This window comes from Leopardus geoffroyi, chromosome X (genome assembly GCF_018350155.1).
Source record: "Leopardus geoffroyi isolate Oge1 chromosome X, O.geoffroyi_Oge1_pat1.0, whole genome shotgun sequence".
Taxonomy (NCBI): domain Eukaryota; kingdom Metazoa; phylum Chordata; class Mammalia; order Carnivora; family Felidae; genus Leopardus; species Leopardus geoffroyi.
The window spans coordinates 84,443,053-84,465,875 of record NC_059343.1 but is presented as its reverse complement, the minus strand read 5'-3'; the positions used below and the strand labels follow the sequence as shown (position 1 = coordinate 84,465,875).

Genomic DNA, 22,823 nt, shown 5'->3' with positions numbered 1-22,823 from the left:
AGTGCGCAGAGGTCCAGGTTCGAACCTGCAATAAACGCCCCTTGCCGCTTGGCTTTGACTCACGACTCTGGTGGTCTTTTGTGGGAGGTTTAGGAACTTCGGGCATTACAGTGCATCCTGGTGTTATTGACTGTGATTATGAAAATGAAATTCAAGTTATGATACCGGCCAGTAACCCTTATACTATTCAACCAGGAGATAAAATTGCTCAATTACTTATTCTTCCTTATATAGAGGGCCAAAGCAATCCTGTTATCAGAACTGGAGGTTTTGGCAGTACTGGAAAACAACTATATTGGCAAACATTTTTGAAAGATCTTCGCCCCAAAATACATCTTAAAATTAATAATAAATCTTTTATAGGATTACTAGACACTGGAGCTGACGTTACCATCATATCTGAAAAGTTTTGGCCTTCATCTTGGCCTGTTGAGAACATACCTGTAATTTTTACAGGACTTGGCTCCTTAGGGGGAATAAAAAGAAGTCAACAGATTATGAGATGTGAAGGACCCGAGGATCAGATAACAACTCTTAAACCCTATGTGGCTAACATTGCCATTAATCTGTGGGGTAGAGATTTACTTCAACAGTGGGGTGCATATATTAATATCCCATCTATATCTACTCAAAATAAAAATATAATGTGTGCCATGGGATATGACCCACTGAAGGAATTAGATAAAACTCAACAAGGCAATAAAACACGCCTCGATATTTTTCCTCAAACGCAAAGCCACAAGGCTAGGATATCCAAATGTATCCTAGCGGCCCCTGCCAGAGAACAAAAATATGCGCTGTCTTTCAAATGGTTTATTGATGAACCCATATGGATAGAGCAGCGGCCGCTTTCTCAAGAAAAACTGGCAGCTTTAAAATCTTTAGCTTCTCAACAATTAGAAGCGAGGCATATTGAACCTTCAACTAGTCCCTGGAATTCTCCGGTTTTTGTCATACAAAAGAAATCTGGAAAATGGAGAATGCTGACTGATCTCCGAGCCATAAATAAAATCATACAACCTATGGGGGCTCTACAGCCTGGCCTTCCGACGCCTGCTGCTATCCCTCGAGATTGGAAAATTATAATTGTTGATCTTAAGGATTGTTTTTTCTCCATTCCCTTAAGCCCTAAAGATTCGGAGATTTGCGTTCTCCGTTCCTGTAATTAATCATGAGGAGCCCATAAGCAAATTTCAGCGGAAAGTTTTACCCCAAGGAATATTAAATAGTCCCAGTCTTTGTCAGCTTTTTGTTGCAAAACCTCTCCGATATTTACGATCTCAGTTTCCTCATGCTAAGATCATCCATTACATGGATGAAATCCTATTAGCTTTACCCGAACGACATGATTTACATGCACTCTTTTTAGCAGCTCAGGCAACCCTCTCAAAATATGGCCTCCTTATTGCAGAAGACAAAATTCAATTCGAAGATCCCTTGTTCTATTTAGGTCAAAAATTAGTACAAAATTCAATAATGCCTCAAAATGTTCAAATTCGTAGAGATACCTTGCATACTTTGAATGATTTCCAGAAGTTACTAGGAGACATTAACTGGTAGCGTCCTACTCTAGGTATACCTACTTATCAACTGACTCATCTCTTTGATGTACTTAAAGGGAATTCCAATTTAAATAGCCCTAGGAAATTAACTGCGGAAGCACCCCAAAAATTACAATGGATTGAACAAAAAATTGCTTCCAATCAGCTTACTTGAATTAACTCCTTGCTACCTGTTTCCTTGTTAATTTTACTGTTACCTCATTCTCCTGCAGGAATACTTTGGCAGGCTAATGGAATCTTAAAACAGATATTTCTTTCCAGCAAGCCTTAAAAAAATTATCTACATATTTAGACAAAACAGGAATGTTAATTTTAAAGAGTTGGGAGAGACTTAAGGAAATAACAACCCAAGACCCTGAGACAATTATAGTACCTCTGTCTCATGCACAAATATCCATGGCAGGGGCGCCTGGGTGGCGCAGTCGGTTAAGCGTCCGACTTCAGCCAGGTCACGATCTCACGGTCCGTGAGTTCGAGCCCCGCGTCAGGCTCTGGGCTGATGGCTCAGAGTCTGGAGCCTGTTTCTGATTCTGTGTCTCCCTCTCTCTCTGCCCCTCTCCCGTTCATGCTCTGTCTCTCTCTGTCCCCAAAATAAATAAACGTTGAAAAAAAAATTAAAAAAAAAAAAAAAACAAAAAACAAAACAAAACAAAACAAAAAAACAAATATCCATGGCATATCGGCAATGCATTTCATGGCAACTTGGAGTTGCAAATTATATAGGTCACATAGACAACCATTATCTTAAATCCAAATTAATTGAATTTATCAAAACCACCTCCTTTATCATGCCTCGAATTGTACAGTCAGTACCTGTAAATGGACCTAATTATTTTACAGATGCCAACAAATCCAGTTATTCTGCATATTATGGTCCTACTTCTAAATGTGTAAAATCCCCATATGCTTCAGTACAAAAGGATGAACTCTTGGCCATATTTTTATTACTTAAGGATGTTTCCTCCTCCATCAATATCTTAAAGGATTCAGCCTATTCTAAAAAAGTGATTGAAAACTTGGAAACCGTTAATATTTATTCAGATGTCTCAGAATTGTCTGACTTATTTTTTCAAGTCCAACATTGTCTCCAACATCGATCCCATCCTATATACATTACTTGAGAGACTAAAGAAAAATTATCAGGTGTACCCACAACCGCAAGGAAAAGACCCCCCCCTCCCCCCCCCCCTCCGCCATTCCTGGAACCAGCCAGGGCGTGCCGGGTTGTGGTTTGACCTAAAGGCGGGAACCAATCAAGTTCTGCTGAGTGTTCAAATTTAAATGTCAATAATAACAGCTCTGTAACCTCCAAAAATCCCTAACTTCCCCATAACCTGTTTGTGCCTGTCTATAAAAGTGTTGTAAAAACCTCGCTCGGGGCCTCTTAGCCTCACCAGCAACGAGTGCGCAGAGATCCGGGTTCGAACCTGCAATAAACGACCCTTGCCGCTTGGCTTTGACTCTGGACTCTGGTGGTTTGTTTTCAGGGGTCTCTCAAATCAGGGCATATAATTTGGGGGCTCGTCCAGGATCCCTCCCCCCAAGCCCACCAGACCCCAAGTCAACGGGTCGTCCCTGAGACTGATCGGTAAGTGAGCCGGCTCTGTCCGTTTCTGTCTGTATATCCTCTGTTCGTTTCTGGCTCTCTCCTGCACGGGATCTGTATCGGGGACTGACACAGCCCTGGCGGACGTGCTATAGGGCAGTCGGTCGGGTCCAGTAGGAGACGTCCACTGGCACCCGTCTGGGGCAGCTTTTTGGGCCCGTCGGAATTCTTCTGTCCGGGTGACAGACACCCGAAACACGCTAGTGATCTATGTGTTGTGTTCTTTATTCTGTAACCTTTAAGCGCTGACCCCCTTCTCTTTCACAGGTGACCTGGCCTGGCACAACCGGGAATCCTCCTAACTTTACTATCTCTCCTTTCAATCCTTTTCTCCACCTCCAGGATACAGATGGGCCAATCTCAAAGCACTCCTCTTTCTCTCCTTGTTGCTAACTTCAGGGATGTTAGAACCAGAGGACAGAATTTGAGTCTAGACATCCGGAGGGGAAAATTAATAACCCTCTGCCGCTCCGAATGGCCAACCTTCAGCGTTGGATGGCCACACGAAGGAACTTTTTGCCTCCCTATAATCGCTAAGGTGAAGTCAAAGATTTTTCTACCGGGTCGCGAGGGGCACCCGGATCAGATTCCCTACATTCTAGTATGGCAAGATTTGGTAGGAAATCCACCCCCTTGGTTGGCCCCCTTCCTGTCATCAGGAGCATGTAAGGCCCTTGCCATGCGGCCCACAGACCCCCCAAAGCCAAAGACGCCATCTGCACCCTTGTATCCCATATTGACCGACATTCAGGACCTACTATCCCTAGACCCTCCATCCTATCATCCCCCTCCCCTCGTACCCCGGGCCCTGCCCACAGCAGCCGCCCCGCCAGTCGCCCCGCTAGTTGCCCCCCTAGGGGAACCGGGAGGATGGGAAGCGGCAGCTGCGCCAGAACCAGGAGGACAGGAGGCAGCAGCCGAGCCGGGCCCCATTGAAAACGAAACCAACCACAAGGGGCCAGCCCGCCGAACCCGCGGGCGCACCCAGCGTGAGCCAAACCCTCGCCTCCCTGACTCCACTGTGGCCCTACCCCTGCGGGAAATAGGATCCCCAGATGAAACAGGCAACCCCCAACTCCAGTATTGGCCCTTTTCCACCAGTGACCTGTACAACTGGAAAACACAGAACGCTCGATTCTCTGATAACCCTAAAGACCTAATAGCTCTTTTAGACAGTGTCATGTTCACCCACCAGCCCACCTGGGACGACTGTCAGCAGCTCCTCCGCATCCTGTTCACTACAGAGGAGCGAGAGAGGATCCAATTAGAAGCAAGAAAGCTGATTCCCGGAGACGACGGTCAGCCGACATCTAACCCTGACCTCATTAATGTGCCTTTCCCCCTAACCAGACCTCCACAGGATGAATGGGACTACAACACGGCAGAAGGTAGGGGAAGGTTACTCATTTATCGCCAGACTCTGATGGCGGGTGTCCGGGCTGCTGCTCGCAAGCCCACCAATTTGGCTAAGGTATATTCGGTCGTACAGGGAAAGACAGAGAGTCCAGCTGCTTACTTAGAGAGACTAATGGAAGCCTTTAGACAGTTTACCCCCATGAATCTAGAAATCCCTGAGAACCAGGCTGCTGTCGTTATGTCCTTTGTAAATCAAGCAGCTCCTGACAAAAAAAAAAAAAAAAAAAAAAAAAAAAAAAAAACTCCAAAGGCTAGAGGATTTAGAAGGTAAACAGATCCAGGATCTGCTCCGTATAGCACAACGGGTCTACAACAACAGGGACGCCCCAGAAAAGAGACAGATCAAGGCCACAGAGAAAATGACTAAAGTCCTGGCCGCTATAGTCCAGAAAGAACAGCCACCCCCAGAAGGCACTCAAACAACACGCCCTCCCAGGCGGCACTTAGATAAAGATCAATGCGCCTATTGTAAAGAAAAAGGCCATTGGATGCGAGAAGGCCCCAAGAAGAAACAACCCCGCCCCAGCCAAGGACAATGGCAGCTTAAAACAGCCCCCATACTGTTTACCCAAGATACAGAATAGGGAAGACGGGGTTCGGATCCCCTCCCCGAACCTAGGGTAATGTTGCAAGTGGAGGGGATCCCGGTCCAGTTCCTAGTTGACACCGGGGCACAACACTCAGTTCTGGTCAAGCCCCATGGAAAAGTATCTGAAAAATCATCCTGGGTACAAGAGGCCACCAGAATAAAAAAGTACCCCTGGACAACTCAAAGGACTGTAGACTTAAGGACTGGGAAGGTAACCCACTCCTTCCTGGTCATTCCCGACAGCCCCTGCCCCCTGTTGGGGAGGGATTTGCTTACCAAAATGGGGGCCCAAATTCATTTCCAACCGGGAGGACCCACAGTGACTGACTTTCACAACCAACCCATATCTGTACTCACTGTGAGACTGGAAGATGAATACAGGCTCCATCAGAAACCCACTCCTCTGGATCAGGGTATCGAGCCCTGGCTTCAACGCTTCCCAGACGCGTGGGCAGAAACAGGTGGTATGGGGCTAGCAAAACATCGCCCAGCCCTATTTATAGAGGTCAAGCCCGGGACGGACCCCATCCGCGTGCGCCAATACCCTATGCCCGCGGAAGCCAAAAATGGCATCACACCGCATATCCGCCGCCTCCTTGACTTCAGGGTCCTACGCACCTGCCACTCAGCATGGAATACCCCCCTGCTGCCCATGTGCAAACCCAACAGCGGGGAATACAGACCAGTGCAGGACCTGAGAGAAGTCGATAAGCGGGTGATGGACATACATCCAACCGTTCCTAACTCCTATACTCTCTTGAGCGCCCTCAGCCCAGAAAAACAATGGTATACTGTTCTGGATCTAAAAGATGCTTTTTTCAGCCTACCACTAGCGCCTAAAAGTCAAGAGCTATTTGCGTTCGAGTGGACAGATCCAGACAGGGGCATAAATGGCCAACTCACCTGGACCAGACTACCGCAAGGATTCAAAAACTCTCCGACCCTGTTTGACGAGGCTCTACACGAAGATTTAAGTGAGTACAGACAACACCCAAATATAACTCTCCTGCAGTATGTTGATGATCTCTTGATAGCTGCCGAGATGCCCAAAACCTGCATCCAGGGAACTGAAGGTCTCCTGCGAACTCTGGGAACCTTAGGTTACCGCGCCTCAGCAAAAAAGGCTCAGATCTGCAAGTCAGAGGTAACTTACCTGGGTTACTTACTGAAAGGGGGGCAACGCTGGCTAACGGATGCCCGGAAGGAAACCGTCCTTCGTATTCCCAGACCGCAGACACCACGACAGGTGAGGGAATTCCTGGGGTCGGCTGGGTTCTGCAGACTATGGATACCAAGGTTTGCTGAACTAGCAAAACCCCTATACCAGGCAACAAAAGATCACCAGCCCTTTAGTTGGACGGAAGAAGCCGAACAGGCCTTCCAGCAAATCAAAACTGCCCTGCTATCAGCACCTGCCTTGGGATTCCCCGATGTTTCCAAACCCTTCCACCTATATGTAGATGAGAGCCGGGGCATAGCTAAGGTGGTGCTAACCCAACATTTGGGGCCCTGGCGCAGGCCAGTCGCTTATCTATCTAAGAAGTTAGATCCAGTGGCCGCCGGATGGCCACCCTGTCTCCGGATGATTGCAGCCACTGCCCTGATGGTAAAAGACGCTGATAAGCTGACCATGGGCCAAGAACTACAAGTCACCACCCCGCACGCCATCGGAGGCATCCTCAAACAGCCGCCTGACCGATGGCTGAGCAATGCCCGACTCACTCATTACCAGGGACTGCTACTGAATCCCCACAGGATCATCTTCACGCCCCCCCCCCGATGGCCCTGAACCCAGCATCACTGCTGCCAGATCCAGACATGGGGACCCCACTTCATGACTGCACTGACATACTGGCACAGGTTTATGGGATTCGAGAGGACTTGCAGGATCAGCCATTATCGGACGCAGACGCCATCTGGTTTACCGATGGAAGCAGCTTTGTTCACCAAGGACAAAGTTATGCGGGGGCGGCCATGACTTCAGAGACCGAGGTGGTGTGGGCAGAAGCTCTATCCCCCGGAACCTCGGCCCAGAAGGCTGAGCTAATAGCCTTAACCCAGGCCCTAAAGTTAGGAAGAGATCGCAAGCTAACCGTATACACTGATAGCCGATATGCTTTTGCCACCGCTCATGTACATGGGGCGATACACAGAGAATGGGGGCTCCTCACGGCTGAAGGAAAAGACATCAAAAATAAAGAAGAGATTCTAGCCCTACTAGCAGCCTTATGGGAACCCAAAAAGCTAGCAATTGTGCATTGCCCAGGACATCAGAAGACAACCGACCCAGTTTCCCAGGGCAACAATTTGGCCGATCGGACTGCAAAAAACATAGCTCGGCCCCCAGCGCAATTACTGACCCTACAGCTGCCAGATCCCGGACCCCGGGAATTGCCCCCCAGCCCTGAGTATTCAGAAAGCGATCTTCAATGGATGAGTAAACTTCCTATGACCCGAGTCAAAGATGGCTGGTGGAGAGACTCCAAGAACAGCACTATACTCCCAGAGAAGCTAGGATGGCAGGTTCTAGAGCGGATCCATCACAGCACCCACCTAGGTTCCCGGCGAATGTTAGATTTAATGAGACAGGCTGGACTGAGAATCAAAAATGTCTCCGATAAGGTTGATCAAGTAGTCACTAAATGTACTGTGTGCCAACTCAACAATGCGAGTAGTAATCCTCAGACATCAGGGGCAAGACAAAGAGGGAGCAGACCGGGGACCTATTGGGAAGTAGATTTCACTGAGGTAAAACCAGGAAAATATGGATATAAGTATTTGCTAGTTTTTGTAGGTACCTTTTCAGGATGGACCGAAGCCTTTCCAACCAAGAATGAAACGGCGCAGATTGTAGCCAAAAAGATCCTGGAAGAAATCCTGCCCAGGTATGGTTTTCCAGTAATGATAGGGTCAGACAATGGACCTGCATTCGTCTCTAAGGTAAGTCAGGGACTGGCTTCCATACTTGGGGTTGATTGGAAATTACATTGTGCATACCGACCCCAAAGTTCAGTCAGGGCAGGTAGAAAGAATGAACAGAACATTAAAAGAGACCCTAACCAAATTGACCATGGAGACTGGCACTAAGTGGGTAGTCCTTCTCCCCTACGCTCTGTTCAGGGTGCGTAACTCCCCATACAAACTGGGACTCACACCCTATGAAATAATGCATGGTAGACCACCCCCCACCCATCCCTAACCTAAAAGATGACCTTGTCAAAACTGAGAACGATAATGGTCTTGAACTCTTGCTCTCCCTACAAGCCTTGCAGAGGGTCCATGAAGATGTATGGCCCAAATTAAAAGAACTTTATGAGACTGGACCCCCGCTTATTCCTCATCAATTCTGACCCGGGGATTGGGTCCTCGTCAAACGTCATCGGCAGGAGACTCGAACCCAAGTGGAAAGGACCCTTCCAGGTCATCCTGACAACGCCTACGGCCATCAAAGTAGACAGAATCGCCGCCTGGATCCATTACACCCACGCCAAACCGGTGGACCCGTTCTCAGACCTCATCGGACCCTCAAAGACAACCTGGACTGTTGACCGGACTAAGGACAATCCTTTAAAATTGACCCTACGCCGCCAACGGACTAAACCGTACCTATGGTACTTGCCCTCCTCTTGATTGTTCTGCAAACTCTGTCTGTAGATCCAAACCCCCACAACCCCTATAATTTGACATGGGAAATTACTAATTTAGAGACTCATGAAGTCTACAACAAAACCCTAGGAACTGCCCCATTAAATACCTGGTGGCCAGATCTATATTTCAATTTAGAAAAAGTTAGTCCATTAGAAGAAATGGAAGGAGGTAAATGGAGGCAACTGCAAAGGAGGGTATCAATAAGCAGAAATGGATTTTATGCATGTCCGGGATTTAGGACGGGGGCGATGAGGCGCACATGTGGAGGGTTTGAAACCCTCTATTGCGCAGCCTGGAGTTATGTCACCTCCAATGATGGGGAATGGAAGTGGAAAGTAAAACCCCAATTTATTGAAATGTCCTATGTCCGACCATGTACCCGCACCAGGTATGATGAAAACTGTAACCTTATTCGTGTAAGATTTACAGAGGAAAGGAAAAAAGACAGGCGATGGGTCTTAGGACTCACTTGGGGACTCTACTTATATCAACGTCCCCTCTTTGGGACTGCCATTCAAATAAAATTAAAAGCCTCCCCTCTTGTACAACCAGTGGGGCCAAATCAGGTATTAGGAAAAAAAAAAAAGACGAGCCTATCCCCAGGCAGATCCCCACTACTCCCTCCAGCAGGACCCCCGTCCTTACCCCAGGAGTAAAAGCACAAGCTGTCCAAGAAAATCAGAACCCAGAAGGCATAGACTCCCTATGGAAATTGCTAACAGCAGCGTATGAGGCCTTAAACCGATCGGACCCTGAGGCGACAAGGGCCTGCTGGTTGTGTTATGATATAAAACCCCCCTTCTACGAAGCCGTAGGTCTAGCTGCCCCTTTTTCACAATCAGGAGAAGAGTCGCCAGCAGCTTGCAGGTGGAATCGAAAGAGCCCCGGCCTCACACTGCAAGCAGTCACTGGCAATGGGACTTGTATAGGAAAGGTCCCCTCTAGCCATATCCAGCTCTGTGCCCCGACTAATTACTCTATAAATGAATCTAAATGGATAATTCCAGCTCCTGACAGTTGGTGGATTTGTTCTAAGACAGGGCTCACCCCATGTGTTAGCAGAAATGTTTTTCAGCAGAAATGTTTTTAATTCGTCAACTGAATATTGTATCATGGTATTAGTATTTCCAAAGGTTATTTACCACCGAGAAAATGTTGTATATGATCTGTGGACAGAAGGGACGGAAGCAAGAGAGTCAATAAGAACAAAACGGGAGCCCTTTACGGCCATAACCTTGGCCACCTTATTTGGCCTCGGTACCATAGGGGCAGGAACAGGGATCTCATCACTAGCCACCCAGCACCGGGGATTCAATAGCCTAAGGGCAGCCATTGATGAGGATATAGCCAGACTTGAGGACTCAATCTCGCACCTCGAAAAATCTCTGACCTCCCTTTCTGAAGTAGTCCTACAGAACCGAAGGGGGCTAGATCTAGTCTTCCTCCAACAGGGAGGTTTATGTGCAGCCTTGAGAGAAGAATGCTATTTTTACGCTGACCACACCGGAGTAGTCCAAGAGTCCATGACTAAAGTTAGAGAAGGCCTGGCCAAACAGAGGCGTGAGCGAGAACAACAACAAGGCTGGTTTGAATCTTGGTTCAATCAGTCCCCATGGCTAGCCACCCTGCTTTCTACTCTAGCTGGGCCCCTTATACTCCTCCTCCTCCTCACCTTCGGGCCTTATATTATTAATAGGCTAGTTGCCTTTATCAAAGATCGGGTTAACACGGTCCAACTAATGGTCCTTAAAACCCAATACCAACCTATCGTTACCGAAACATTTGAATCAGACACATAAGACCCAAGATTGGCTCTTGAGGCACCAAAGAAAGGGGAGAATGAGAGACTAAAGAAAAATTATCAGGTGTACCCACAACCGCAAGGAAAAGACCCCCCCCCCTTCTCCGCCGTTCCTGGAACCAGCCAGGGCGTGCTCGGTTGTGGTTTGACCTAAAGGCGGGAACCAATCAAGTTCTGCTGAGTGTTCAAATTTAAATGTCAACAATAACAGCTCTGTAACCATGAAAAATCCCTAACTTTCCCATAACCTGTTTGTGCCTGTCTATAAAAGTGCCGTAAAAACCTCGCTCGGGGCCTCTTAGCGTCACCGGCAACGAGTGCGCGGAGGTCCGGGTTCGAACCTGCAATAAACGACCCTTGCCGCTTGGCTTTGACTCTGGACTCTGGTGGTTTGTTTTCGGGGGTCCCTTGAATCGGGGCATATCATACTCACATACAATCTCATTCTGGCCTCCCTGGCCCCTTAGCAGAAGGGAACACTACAGTGGATTCCTTATTGGCAACTCCTGTTATTACAGCACAAGATTTTCACAATCCGACTCATATTTTTTTTTAATTTTTGAAGTTTATTTTATTTTTTTGAGACAGAGAGAGACAGAGCATGAACGGGGGAGGGCCAGAGAGAGAGGGAGAGGGAGACACAGAACCTGAAATAGGCTCCAGGCTCTGAGCTGTCACCACAGAGCCTGACGTGGGGCTCGAACTCACGGACTGCGAGATCATGACCTGAGCCAAAGTCAGACTCTCAACCTACTGAGCCACCCAGGCGCCCCTGCAATCTGACTCATCTTAATGCTAAAGGCTTATGTAAATGCTTTTCTATTTCCCTTAAACAAGCTAGAGAAATTATCACACACTGCCCCACTTGTGGGCTTATTGTCATTCCTCTGTACTCTCTGGGCGTTAATCCCAGAGGTCAACAACCTAATGATTTATGGCAAATGGATGTTACTCATGTTCCACAACTTGGTCGCTTTGCATATGTACGTGTATCAATAGATACATATACTGGTTTTATATGGGCTACACCTTTGTCAGGAGAAAAAACGGCCCATGTTATTCAGCACCTTTTAGAAGCATTTGCCACAATGGGACTGACTCCCCTGGAATCTTAAAACTGACAATGGCCCCGCTCATACTTCTCACACTTTTCTTATATTTTGCCAAAAATGGGGCATTCACCATACTACAGGCATTCCTTACAATCCACAAGGTCAAGGTATTATTGAACGTGCTAATCGTATATTAAAAACCATGTTACAAAAACAAAAACAGGGGGATATGGCCTTGGATCCAAAGAATCAATTAATGAAAGCATTATTTACGCTTAATTTTCTGGATTTAAGAGTTGAACAAGAGCTCACCGCAGCTGTAAAACATCACACAGCCTCTAATACCAGATCCTTTTCACAACCAATATTTTGGAAAATGATAACAACCAATGGTTCCCTGGGCATGTTAAATCGTGGGGTTGGGGATTTTCTCTTGTAGCCACAGATAATGGAGGTATCTAGCTCCCAGTCCGGCAATTAAAACCACAATATGAACAGATGGGCGAAGAGAAAAAGAGTCGATAATTTTCAACCACTGGAGAAAGATAGGGAAGAATTAAGCCTCAAACGAGAAATAAAAAGAAGAACCGAAAAAACAATGAAAGCCAAACCTCCGACATGGGGACAGATGAAGAAGATGACTCTAGAAGAAGAACAGATCCTCCAAAAAAAAACAGGAACACCTAAGACTTCTACTACTCTGTATATTGCCATGGTATCAGTTCTTATTTTAACCGTGAGTACTAAAGAGAATCACACATATTGGGCTTATATTCCAAATCCACCTCTTAATAGATAAATTACATGGGATGATCCCTCTTTCCCAGTTTATGTAAATGATTCAGTCCAGTTGCCTGAACCTTGTGATAATAGAGGCCCATTTAAACCAGAAGAAGAAGGAAAAATAATCCCTGAATATTCTGTAGGTGCAGATGGGCCACTTATATGCTTTGGAATAGGTGAACACTGTGTTACATTTCGTTCACAGGCATGGATAGCAAAAATAACCAATGGGACTAATGTCTCTATATTGTATTTACTACAGGGAGTCTCCATGAGAAGTCAGAGAATTACATATGCTCACCCTCCTAAATTGCCTCGATGTCAATTAAGAAAGGTTATAAATCCTGAGGAATGGGTTAATTGGGAGCTCTGTAGAGGAGAGGTTGGTAGAGTTCTTCTTAATACTTCCAAAGGAAGCATCCTTAATTGAGCCTCTGTAGGCTCTGCTCAGACCAAATACTCCAAAAGAGAGCTCCTATGGTATCGATATCAAGACGACATCATTTCAGATGTAACATCTGAACCCATTGTATGGCATGAAGGAGCGATGACTCCCCCCAGCCCACGTTTACCTGATGGACCAATTCATTCAGAACTCTGGAAAATTGGTACTGGATTATTAGGCATGACCACTTGGAAAGGCCACTTAATGAATATTTCAAATAAATTCTCCATCTCTTTTAGAATCAATGAGACTCATAAAATTCAAGCATGTGTCAGACTTCCTTTTCTGTTTATGTTAGGCATGCCTCATTGGGACCTTGATAACAATCTTCTTACTTGCCATCATTTTTTTTTTTTTTACTTGTCTTAATTCTACTATTTCTTTTAACCAGGAAAGAACAAAGCTTATATTATCCTTAAGGCACGAAATGGGGTTTGGATGCCTGTAACCATGGATCTGTCTTGGCAATACTCCCCAGAAATGTATCTCATAGATGAAATATTGAAACGTGTCTTACACCGTGCCCGATGGTTTGTAGCTTTACTGGTAACTGCTGTACTTGGGATTATTTACAAGCTACAGCTATTACAGCTACAGCAGCAACAGCCGGTTTTGTTCTGCATCAGACTGTACAAACCACCCACTTTTTACAAAACTGGCATCAAGATTCAGAAAGGCTGTGGAACAGCCAACGGCTGATTGATACACAAATAGAGAGCCAATTATCTGACTTGCAACAAGCTGTTCTTTTTCTGGGAGATCAATTGATTAGTTTACAACAACAGATAAAGCTTCAATGTGATTGGAACATAACCACCTTTTGTGTCACCCCCCTCCCCCATGTATATAATCAATCTAAGATTTCATGGGACCTGGTGTGTCAACACCTTCTTAATCAAGGCAATACCCCTGCTGATGTAGCTCAATTGCAAAAGGACGTTTATGAAACATTCAAAAATAAACTTGAGATGATTTCTGGTGCTCCTTCTCTATCTGAGATAACTGATTGAATCTCGGAATTGAATCCAATGAATTACATAAAACCCTTAAGCTTTTCTGAGATTGGTATTTTTATATTAATCTTTGTCTTATTACTTTGCATATACCTAGTCTAGAGAAGAAGACAACGAAGGCGAGAATATGCCTCACTAGCCTCTGTCTTTGCCCTCCAGCTTTGCCAAATGAAAGAAAAAGGGGCAGATGTGGGAGATGCAGGAGAGAAGCATCAAAGGAAAAGACTTCAAAAGGGAAGGGCTGGAGAAGGTGAAAGGCCTTAGGACATGTTTACACAGCTGAAGGTGGCTGCTGCTAGTAAGGGACGCCTAGAGCCATTAACATTGTCCAGGGCTGGATCCTCCTTGACACCTGACCCTTCCTAGTGTTATAGAAACCAAGTAACTTGAAATTCAACCTTGAAAAGCTAAACCATTAGATTGATTAACACACTTGCTTAGCTGACTTTATGCACGTAGTCTTTAGCAATTATCCTAATAAAAAGAAGCTTCATTCTGGAGTCGGGGCCTCATTCAGACTGGAGTATGAGGATCTTCACTTAACTGCACTTTGTTTGCAGACTCATTTTTTGCGACTCTGGCCATACTCCCTGCAACAACAAGAGGCCTTGTTCCTTCACTCTAAGCTGCCCTGTGACCCTAACTACCAGCATATCTGCATGACTGGCATTCCTTATAGTCATCCCCTGGCTTGGGATGCTGTCCTGTCCAGACACACCTCCGCCGTGTCTTTTCTTCCCACCCCTCTGACAATATAGAAGATTTAGATATGACTTTGTGCCAACAGCTACAATATGCAGAGGATCGGCTTAAAAATAAATGGGCTGATTGCTTGGGAATGTGGCGTGATGTAAATCCTTTCTCACTTGCGGCTAGCACCCATCTCAAATTCTGGGTGACTTTGGGAAGTGGAATGCTTTTACTATGCCTCTTTTTATGTCTTTGCAGAACCACTCTTCAAGCCATCCAAAAGCAAAACAAGGACCAGGCGCTTATCATGACGGCCCTCAAACACAAAACTAGAAGAACCAAAGAAACAAAAAAGGTGAAACTGTGGGGAATAAGCTTAGAAATTCCCTGGGCTTATACCAATGGGTTAACAAGGCATAAAGAATTACAAAGCCATAGGATGCTCACACCCAAGTTTGGGTAAACAAGATTAGGTAAATAAGTATAGAGAAGGCGGGGCAGAAGCCCCAGTATAGAGAGGGCAGGGCAAAGGCCCCAATATAGAACATAGGTATATGAAATAAACAAGATTAGGAGAGGGGTGGGGGGAAGAGCGAGAGGAGGGGGCTCTCTCTCTCTCTCTTTCTCCCCCCCCCAGGAGTTCAGGGCAAAATTGCCCCCAATTTAGTACCGTAGCAGAAAACTGCTTTCACAGGAAGGACGGACCAAGTTAAGTAAATGGGTAAATTGGGCTATGGACCACTGCTCTGTGCTATGGGTGAAGCTGTCCAGAGCAGAGATGATTAACAAAAGAAAGGTGCCTTGTTAACCCTGAGGTCACGTGTCCTGTCTCAACCCCTAGGCTACCTAAGGTAAACAGAGGCAGTGCCTCATGTCCACTGCAAACAATCTTCTGCCCAGCTGCCCAGCACCAGGATTTTGTTTTGTATTAACCCAAACCCCTAACCCCGAATGTCTTCAAGACCCCCTTTCCCTCACGTCCATGCGTTAATGTACACAGAATCATTGTCTCTTTGTGCACATCCATCACCATGTTTGTAAGCCTTCTGATCCTAATAAAAATGCGGAAAGGATCCTTATTTGGGACTCTTGTCTTTCCCTGGACATTAGCCATCTCTCGCTTTTATTTCTGCATCCTGATTTCTTGATAGACAAGAAAGAACTTTAGAATTAGTGTCTACAACATGACCAATTTAATGCAACCCTTATCTTAACATCAGGAGCATTTTTCACAGAGGTAGAAAAAACAATCCTAAAATTTGGATGAAAGCACAAAAGATCCTGAAAAGCCAAAGCAACCTTGAAAAAGAAAAGCATCACAATTCCAGAAATCAAGCTATATGGCAAAGCTGTAGTGATCAAGGCAGTATGGTACTGGCACTGAAATAGACACATAGAAAATGGAACAGAATTGAAAAGCCAGAAATGACCCCACAGCTATATGGTCAATTGATATTCAACAAAATAGGAAAAAATATCCAATGGATAAAAGACAGTGTCTTCATTAAATTGTGGTGGCAAAACTGGATGTTAACATGCCAAAGAAAGAAACCGGACCACTTTCTTAGACCATACAAAGACAAATTCAAAAAAGAGCAATGACCTAAATGTGAGACCAGAAACCGCAAAAATCATAGAGAACACAGGCAGAAACATCTTTGACATTGGCCCAGGCAACTTCTTACTAGATATATCTCATGAGGTAAGGGAAACGAATGCAAAAATAAACTATTTTGACTTCATCAAAATATAAAGCTCCTGTATAGAGAAGGGAACAACGAACAAAACTGAAGGCAACCTATGGAATGGGAGAAGGTATTTGCAAGTGACATATCTAATAAAAGGTTAATATCCAAAATATATAAAGAACTTATGAAAGCCAACACCCAAAAAACCAAATAATTCAGTTAAAAAAAATGGGCAGAAGACATAAACAGACATTTCTCCAAAGAAGATAGATGGCAAACACATCAATGGAAAGTTGCTTATCATGACTTATCACCAGGAAAATGCAAATCAAAACTATAATGAGAGGGAGGGGCCAAGATGGCAGAACAGCATGGAAGTTTTTTTACATCTCTCATCTCTGAAATGCAGCTAGTGCAGCACCGAACCATTTTGCACACCTAGAAAACTGATTTAAGGATTAACAATACAATCTGCACAACTTGAACCACAGAACATGGCAGGTACATGGCACGGAGAGGTGAACTGGGGGAGATAGAAGCCGAGGAGGGTAGGGAGCTGTTTTTAATTGCCGAGAGAGGATGGAGACAGGGGAGAGTACAGGAAAAGCACTTCCTCCGAAAGCAGCTGGAGAGAAAGAGAAAGAGTGGAAACACCCATAAGGGACTGAACAAGAAAGGGAGAAAGAAGAAAGGAGAATGGAGAAAGGAGAGGGGTTTAAATACCTTTAAGAAGCTATAAACAGTGGAGGGCAGAGTCTGAAACTCAGCAGCTCCATACTGGGTAGAGCTCTGGTGAGAGGGGTGAATCACCAGGAGCAGACACCAAGGTCAGAGAGGTCCTCAAGCCACAAGGGGAGAGGGGGTTCCACTGCTGGGAGGAGATTTGGTAGAGGCTGTGTGTCCTCCCCACAGGCAAAGGTCCCGGTGGATCCCAGAGAACAGCCACGTTTATTGGTGTTGGAATAAGGACTCTAAGGGTGAAGCCTGGCACCAGGTGTGTGTTGTGATTTACCATAATCCCTGAAATGCTGCTGCTATACGATCACAGGAAATTTTTCTGGGGTGGGCTTGCACCCAGTCATAGTCTTTGGGCATCTGCAGCATTGTGGTCATGCGAACATTCCTGGGGGCAGGCTGGTACTCGGCCACTGCCTGGTGAGACCCTCTCCCAGAGGGTCTGAGCGAGTCAAAGCCACAGGGCCCTCAAAAGTGAAGGGCTTGAGGGGTGCCTGGATGCCTCAGTCGGTTGGGCATCGGACTTCAGCTCAGGTCATGATCTCACAGTCTGTGAGTTCAAGCCCCGCGTCAGGCTCTTTGCTGACAGCTCAGAGCCTGGAGCCTGCTTCAGATTCTGTGTCTCCCTCTCTCTCTGCCCATCCCCTGCTCATGCTCTGTCTCTCTCTGTCTCAAAAAGAAATTAAAAAAAATTATTATTATTATTTTTTTAATTTAAAGTGAAGGGTTTGGAAACACAGCCCCATCTGAGATAAAACTTGGGAAGGAGGTACCGCCTGGCAGGCTGAAGGCTTGGTTATGGACAGTGTAGAAGTGGGGAGTGGACAGAAGCTGGAGACAAAGGAGGGGTGCTTGATTACTGGTCAGAGAGAGCACAGAGTTCTGATGCTAGAGACTGGATAGCTGGAAGACACCAGTTTCACCCCTCCCACACATGCATATACACATACACACACGCCACAAAGATCCACCCCAGTAAACTAAGAAGCACAATCCAGTAGAGAACAGAGCTGCTAAACCAAGCTCCATCCAGCTGGGACAACCAAGCTCTAGAGGAAGGCCACAAGTCTATCCACCTGCTTAGTTTACAGACTGTGAAGTGCTTCATAGTTTAACTTCTAGGGGAAACTGGATGTAATCAAAATTTTATTTCATTCCGTTTGCTGGTCCATGCAGTCATTTTTTTTTAATTTTTTCTTTTCTTATTCTTAATTACAGAAGGAGAAAAAATATTTTTAGTTTCTGTTTTTATAAAAAAAATTCTTTCGTTTTTCTCCTATACTCTCCTATACTATTTACTTTTTGTAAATTTTAAAAATTCCATTTTACTTTCATCATTTTATTTTATTGTATTCATTTTTTTAAACTTTCACACGTTTTCCTCCCCCCCCCTTTTTTTTCTTTTTAGACATGCAATCTCTAATGGATGCTACGGTGACAAGAGTGAATGAAGCAGGGCAGCAAATCAGCGATATAGAGGACAAACTTATGGAGAATAATGAAGCAGAAGAAAAGAGGGAAACGAAGGCAAAAGAGCATGACAATAAGAATCAGAGAACTCAGTGACTCATTAAAAAGGAATAACATCCAAATAGTAAGGGTCCCAGAAGGTGAAGAGAGGTAAAATAGGGTAGAAGGTTTATGTGAGTAAATATATTGGAAAACTTTCCTAACCCGGGGAAAGACACAAACAGCAAAATCCAGGATGCACAGAGAACTCCCATTAGATTCAACAAAAACCAACCATCAAAAAGGCATATCATAGTAAAATTCACAAAATACTCAGGGAAGGAAAGAATCATGAAAGCAGAAAGGGACAAAAAGTCCTTAATATACAGAGGAAGACAGGTCAGGTTTGCAGCAGACCTATCCACAGAAACTTGGCAGGCCAGAAAGGAGTGGCAGGATATATTCAATGTGCTGAATTGGAAAAATATGTGACCAAGAATTCTTTACCCAGAAAGGCTGTCATTCAAAACAGAAGACGAGATAAAAATTTCCCAGAGAAACAAAAAATAAAGGAGTTCGTGACCACTAAACCAGCCCTGCAAGAAATTTTAAGGGGGACTTTCTGAGTGGAGAAAAGATGAAACAAAAGCAAAGAGAGCAAAAACAACAAAGACTAGAGATGAACCGAGAACACCACCAGAAACTCCAACTCTACAGGCAACATAATAGCAATAAATTCATATCTTTCAGTACTCACTCTAAATGTCAATGGCCTAAATGCTCCAATCAAAAGATATCTATGGTAACAGAATGGATAAGAAAACAAGATCCATCTATATGCTGTTTACAAGAGACATACTTTATTTATTTATTTTTTTTTTAATTTTTTTTTTCAACGTTTATTTATTTTTGGAACAGAGAGAGACAGAGCATGAACGGGGGAGGGGCAGAGAGAGAGGGAGACACAGAATCAGAAACAGGCTCCAGGCTCTGAGCCATCAGCCCAGAGCCCGACGCGGGGCTCGAACTCACGGACCGCGAGATCGTGACCGCGAGATCGTGACCTGGCTGAAGTCGGACGCTTAACCGACTGCGCCACCCAGGCGCCCCATACAAGAGACATACTTTAGACCTAAAGACACCTTCAGATTGCAAGTAAGGGGTTGGAGAACCATCTATCATGCTAATGGTCAACAAAAGAAAGCCAGAGTAGCCATACTTATATCAGACAATCTAGACTTTAAAATAAAGACTGTAACAGGAGATGAAGAAGGGCATTATATCATAATTAAAGGGTCTATCCACCAAGAAGATCTAAGAATTGTAAATATATATTCTCCAAACGTGTGAGTACACAAATATATAAATAGATTAATCACAAACATACAGAAACTCATTGATAATTATACCATCATAGTAGGGGTCTTCAACACCCCACTTACAGTAATGGACAGATCATCTAAACAGAAAACCAACAAGGAAACAATGGCTTTGAATGACATACTGGATTGGGTGGACTTAGGAGATAAATTCAGAACATTTCATCCTAAAGCAGCAGACTACTTATTCTTCTCCAGTGCACATGGAACATTCTTCAGAATAGATCACATACTGGATCACAAATCAGCCCTCAGCAAGTACAAAAAGATCGAGATCATACCGTGCATATTTTCAGACCACAATGGTATAAAACTCGAAATCAACCACAAGAAAAAAATTGGAAAGACAGCAAATACTTGGAGACTAAAGAACAGCCTACTAAAGAATCAATGGGCTAACCAAGAAGTTAAAGAGGAAATTGAAAAGTGCATGGAAGCCAATGAAAATGATAATACCACAGCCCAAAAATTCTGGGATGCAGAAAAGACAGTAATAAGAAGGAAGTATATAGCAATCCAGACCTTCTTAAAGAAATAAGAAAGGTCTCAGATGCTCAATCTAACCATAAACCTGAGAGAACTTGAAAAAGAACAGCAAATAAAACCCCAAAACTAGCAGAAAACGGGAAATAATAAAGATTAGAACAGAAAATCAATGCCATCGAAATGAAAAAACTAAACAAAATGGTAGAACAGATCAATGAAACCCGGAGCTGTCTCCTTGAAAGAATTAACAAAATTGATAAACTCCTAGCAAGTTTGATCAAAAAGAAAAAGGAAAGGACCCAAATGAATAAAACACAGAATGAAAGAGGAGAGATCACAACCAACACTGCAGAAATACAAACAATAATAAGAGAATATTAGGAGCAATTATACCCCCAATAAATTGGACAATCTGGAAGAAATGGACAAATTTCTAGAAACATATAGGCTGCCAAAACTGAAACAAGAACAAAAAGAAAATTTGAGAAGACCCATAAGGGGTAAAGAAATCGAATTAATAATACAAATAAATCTCCCCAAAACAAGAGTCCAGGGCTGGATGGCTTCCCAGGGGAATTCTGCCAAAGCTTTCAACAAGAGTTAACACCGATTATTTTGAAGCTGTTCTAAAAAATAAAAATGGAAAACTCCCAAAGTCATTCTATGAGGCCAGCATTACCTTCATTCCAAAACCAGACAAAGACCCCAGTAAAAAGGAGAACTATCGACCAATTTTCCTGATGAACATGGATGCAAAAATCCTCAACAAGATATTAGCCAACTGGATCCAATAATACATTAAAAGAATTATTCACCAAGACCAAGTGAGATTCATACCAGGGATGCAAACCTGTTCAATATCCACAAAACAATCAATGTGATACATCACATCAATAAAAGAAAGGACAAGACCCACATGATCTTATCAATAGGTGCAGAGAAAGCATTTGACAAAATACAGCATCTTTTCTGGATCAAAACACTCAAGAAAGTAGGTATAGAAGGATCATACCTCAAGAGCATAAAAGCTATATATGACAGAACCACCATTAATATCATCCTCGATGGGGAAAATCTGAGAGATTTCCCCCTAAGGTCAGGAACACGATAGGGATGTCCACTCTCGCCACTGTTATTCAACATGGTATTGGGAGACCTAGCCTCAGTAATCAGACAACACAAAGGAACAAAACGCACCCAAATTGCCAAGGAGGAAGTCAAACTTTCACTCTTTGCAGATGACATGATAATCTACATGGAAATCCCAAAAAATTAATCAAAAACTTGCTAGAACTGAACCATGAATTCAGCAAAGTTGCAGGGTGTGAAGTCAATGCACAGAAATTGGTTGCATTCTTATACACCAATAATAAAGCAACAGAAAGAGAAATCGAGGAATTGATCCCATTTACAATTACACCAAAAACCATTAAATACCTAGGAATAAACTTAACCAAAGAGGTGAAAAACCTATTCACTGAAAACTATAGAAAGCTTATGAAAGAAACTGAAGAAGACACACACGATTAAAAGGAAAAACATTTCATGCTCATGGAATGGAAGAACGAATATTGTTAAAATGTCAATGCTACCCAAAGCAGTCTACATATTCAATGCAATCCTTATAAAAATAAAACCAGCATTCTTCACAGAGCTAGAACAAACAATCCTAAAATTTGTGTGGAAGCAAAAAAAAGATGCAAGATAGCCAAAGCAATCCTGAAAAAGAAAGCCAAAGCCATAAGCATCACAGTCCCCAACTTCGAGACTTATTACAAAGCTGTAATCATCAAGACAGTATCGTTCTGGCACAAAAACAGACATTCAGATCAATGGAACAGAATAGAGAACCCAGAAATGGACCCACAAACGTATGGCCAACTATTCTTTGACAAAGTAGGAAAGAATATCCAATGGAATAAAGACAGTCTTTTCAGCAAGTGGTGCTGGGAAAACTGGACAGCGACATGCAGAAGAATGAACCTGGACCACTTTCTTACACCATACACAAAAATAAACTCAAAATGGATGAAAGACCTCAATGTAAGACAGGAAACCATCAAAATTCTGGAGGAGAAAGCAGGCAAAAACCTCTTTAACCTTGGCCGCAGCAACTTCTTACCCAACACATCTCTGGAGACAAGGGAAACAAAAGCAAAAATGAACTATTGGGACATAATCAAGATAAAAATATTTTGCAGAGTGAAGGAAACAATCAGCAAAACTAAAAGGCATCCAACAGAATGGGAGAAGATGTTTGCAAATGACATATCAGATAAAGGGTTAGTATCCAAAATCTATAAGGAACTTATCAAACTCAACACACAAAAAAACAAATAGTCCAGTGAAGAAATGGGCAAGAGACATGCATAGAAACTTCTCCAAAGAAGACGTAGAGATGGCTAACAGACACACGAAAAAAATGCTCAACATCACTCATCATAAGGGAAATACAAATTAAAACCACAATGAGATGCCACC

The 22,823-nt window shown here is 44.0% G+C and overlaps 1 protein-coding gene across 1 annotated transcript; it reads left to right on the top strand.

The window, feature by feature from the left end:
- The first annotated feature begins 4,809 nt into the window (after positions 1 to 4,809).
- On the top strand, positions 4,810 to 8,803 carry LOC123594411. Its single transcript, XM_045471179.1, is given in 3 exon segments — positions 4,810 to 6,944; positions 6,947 to 8,113; positions 8,480 to 8,803. Coding segments are annotated over 3 exon segments (3,228 nt in total). The 5' UTR covers positions 4,810 to 5,207.
- Positions 8,804 to 22,823: the final 14,020 nt, after the last annotated feature.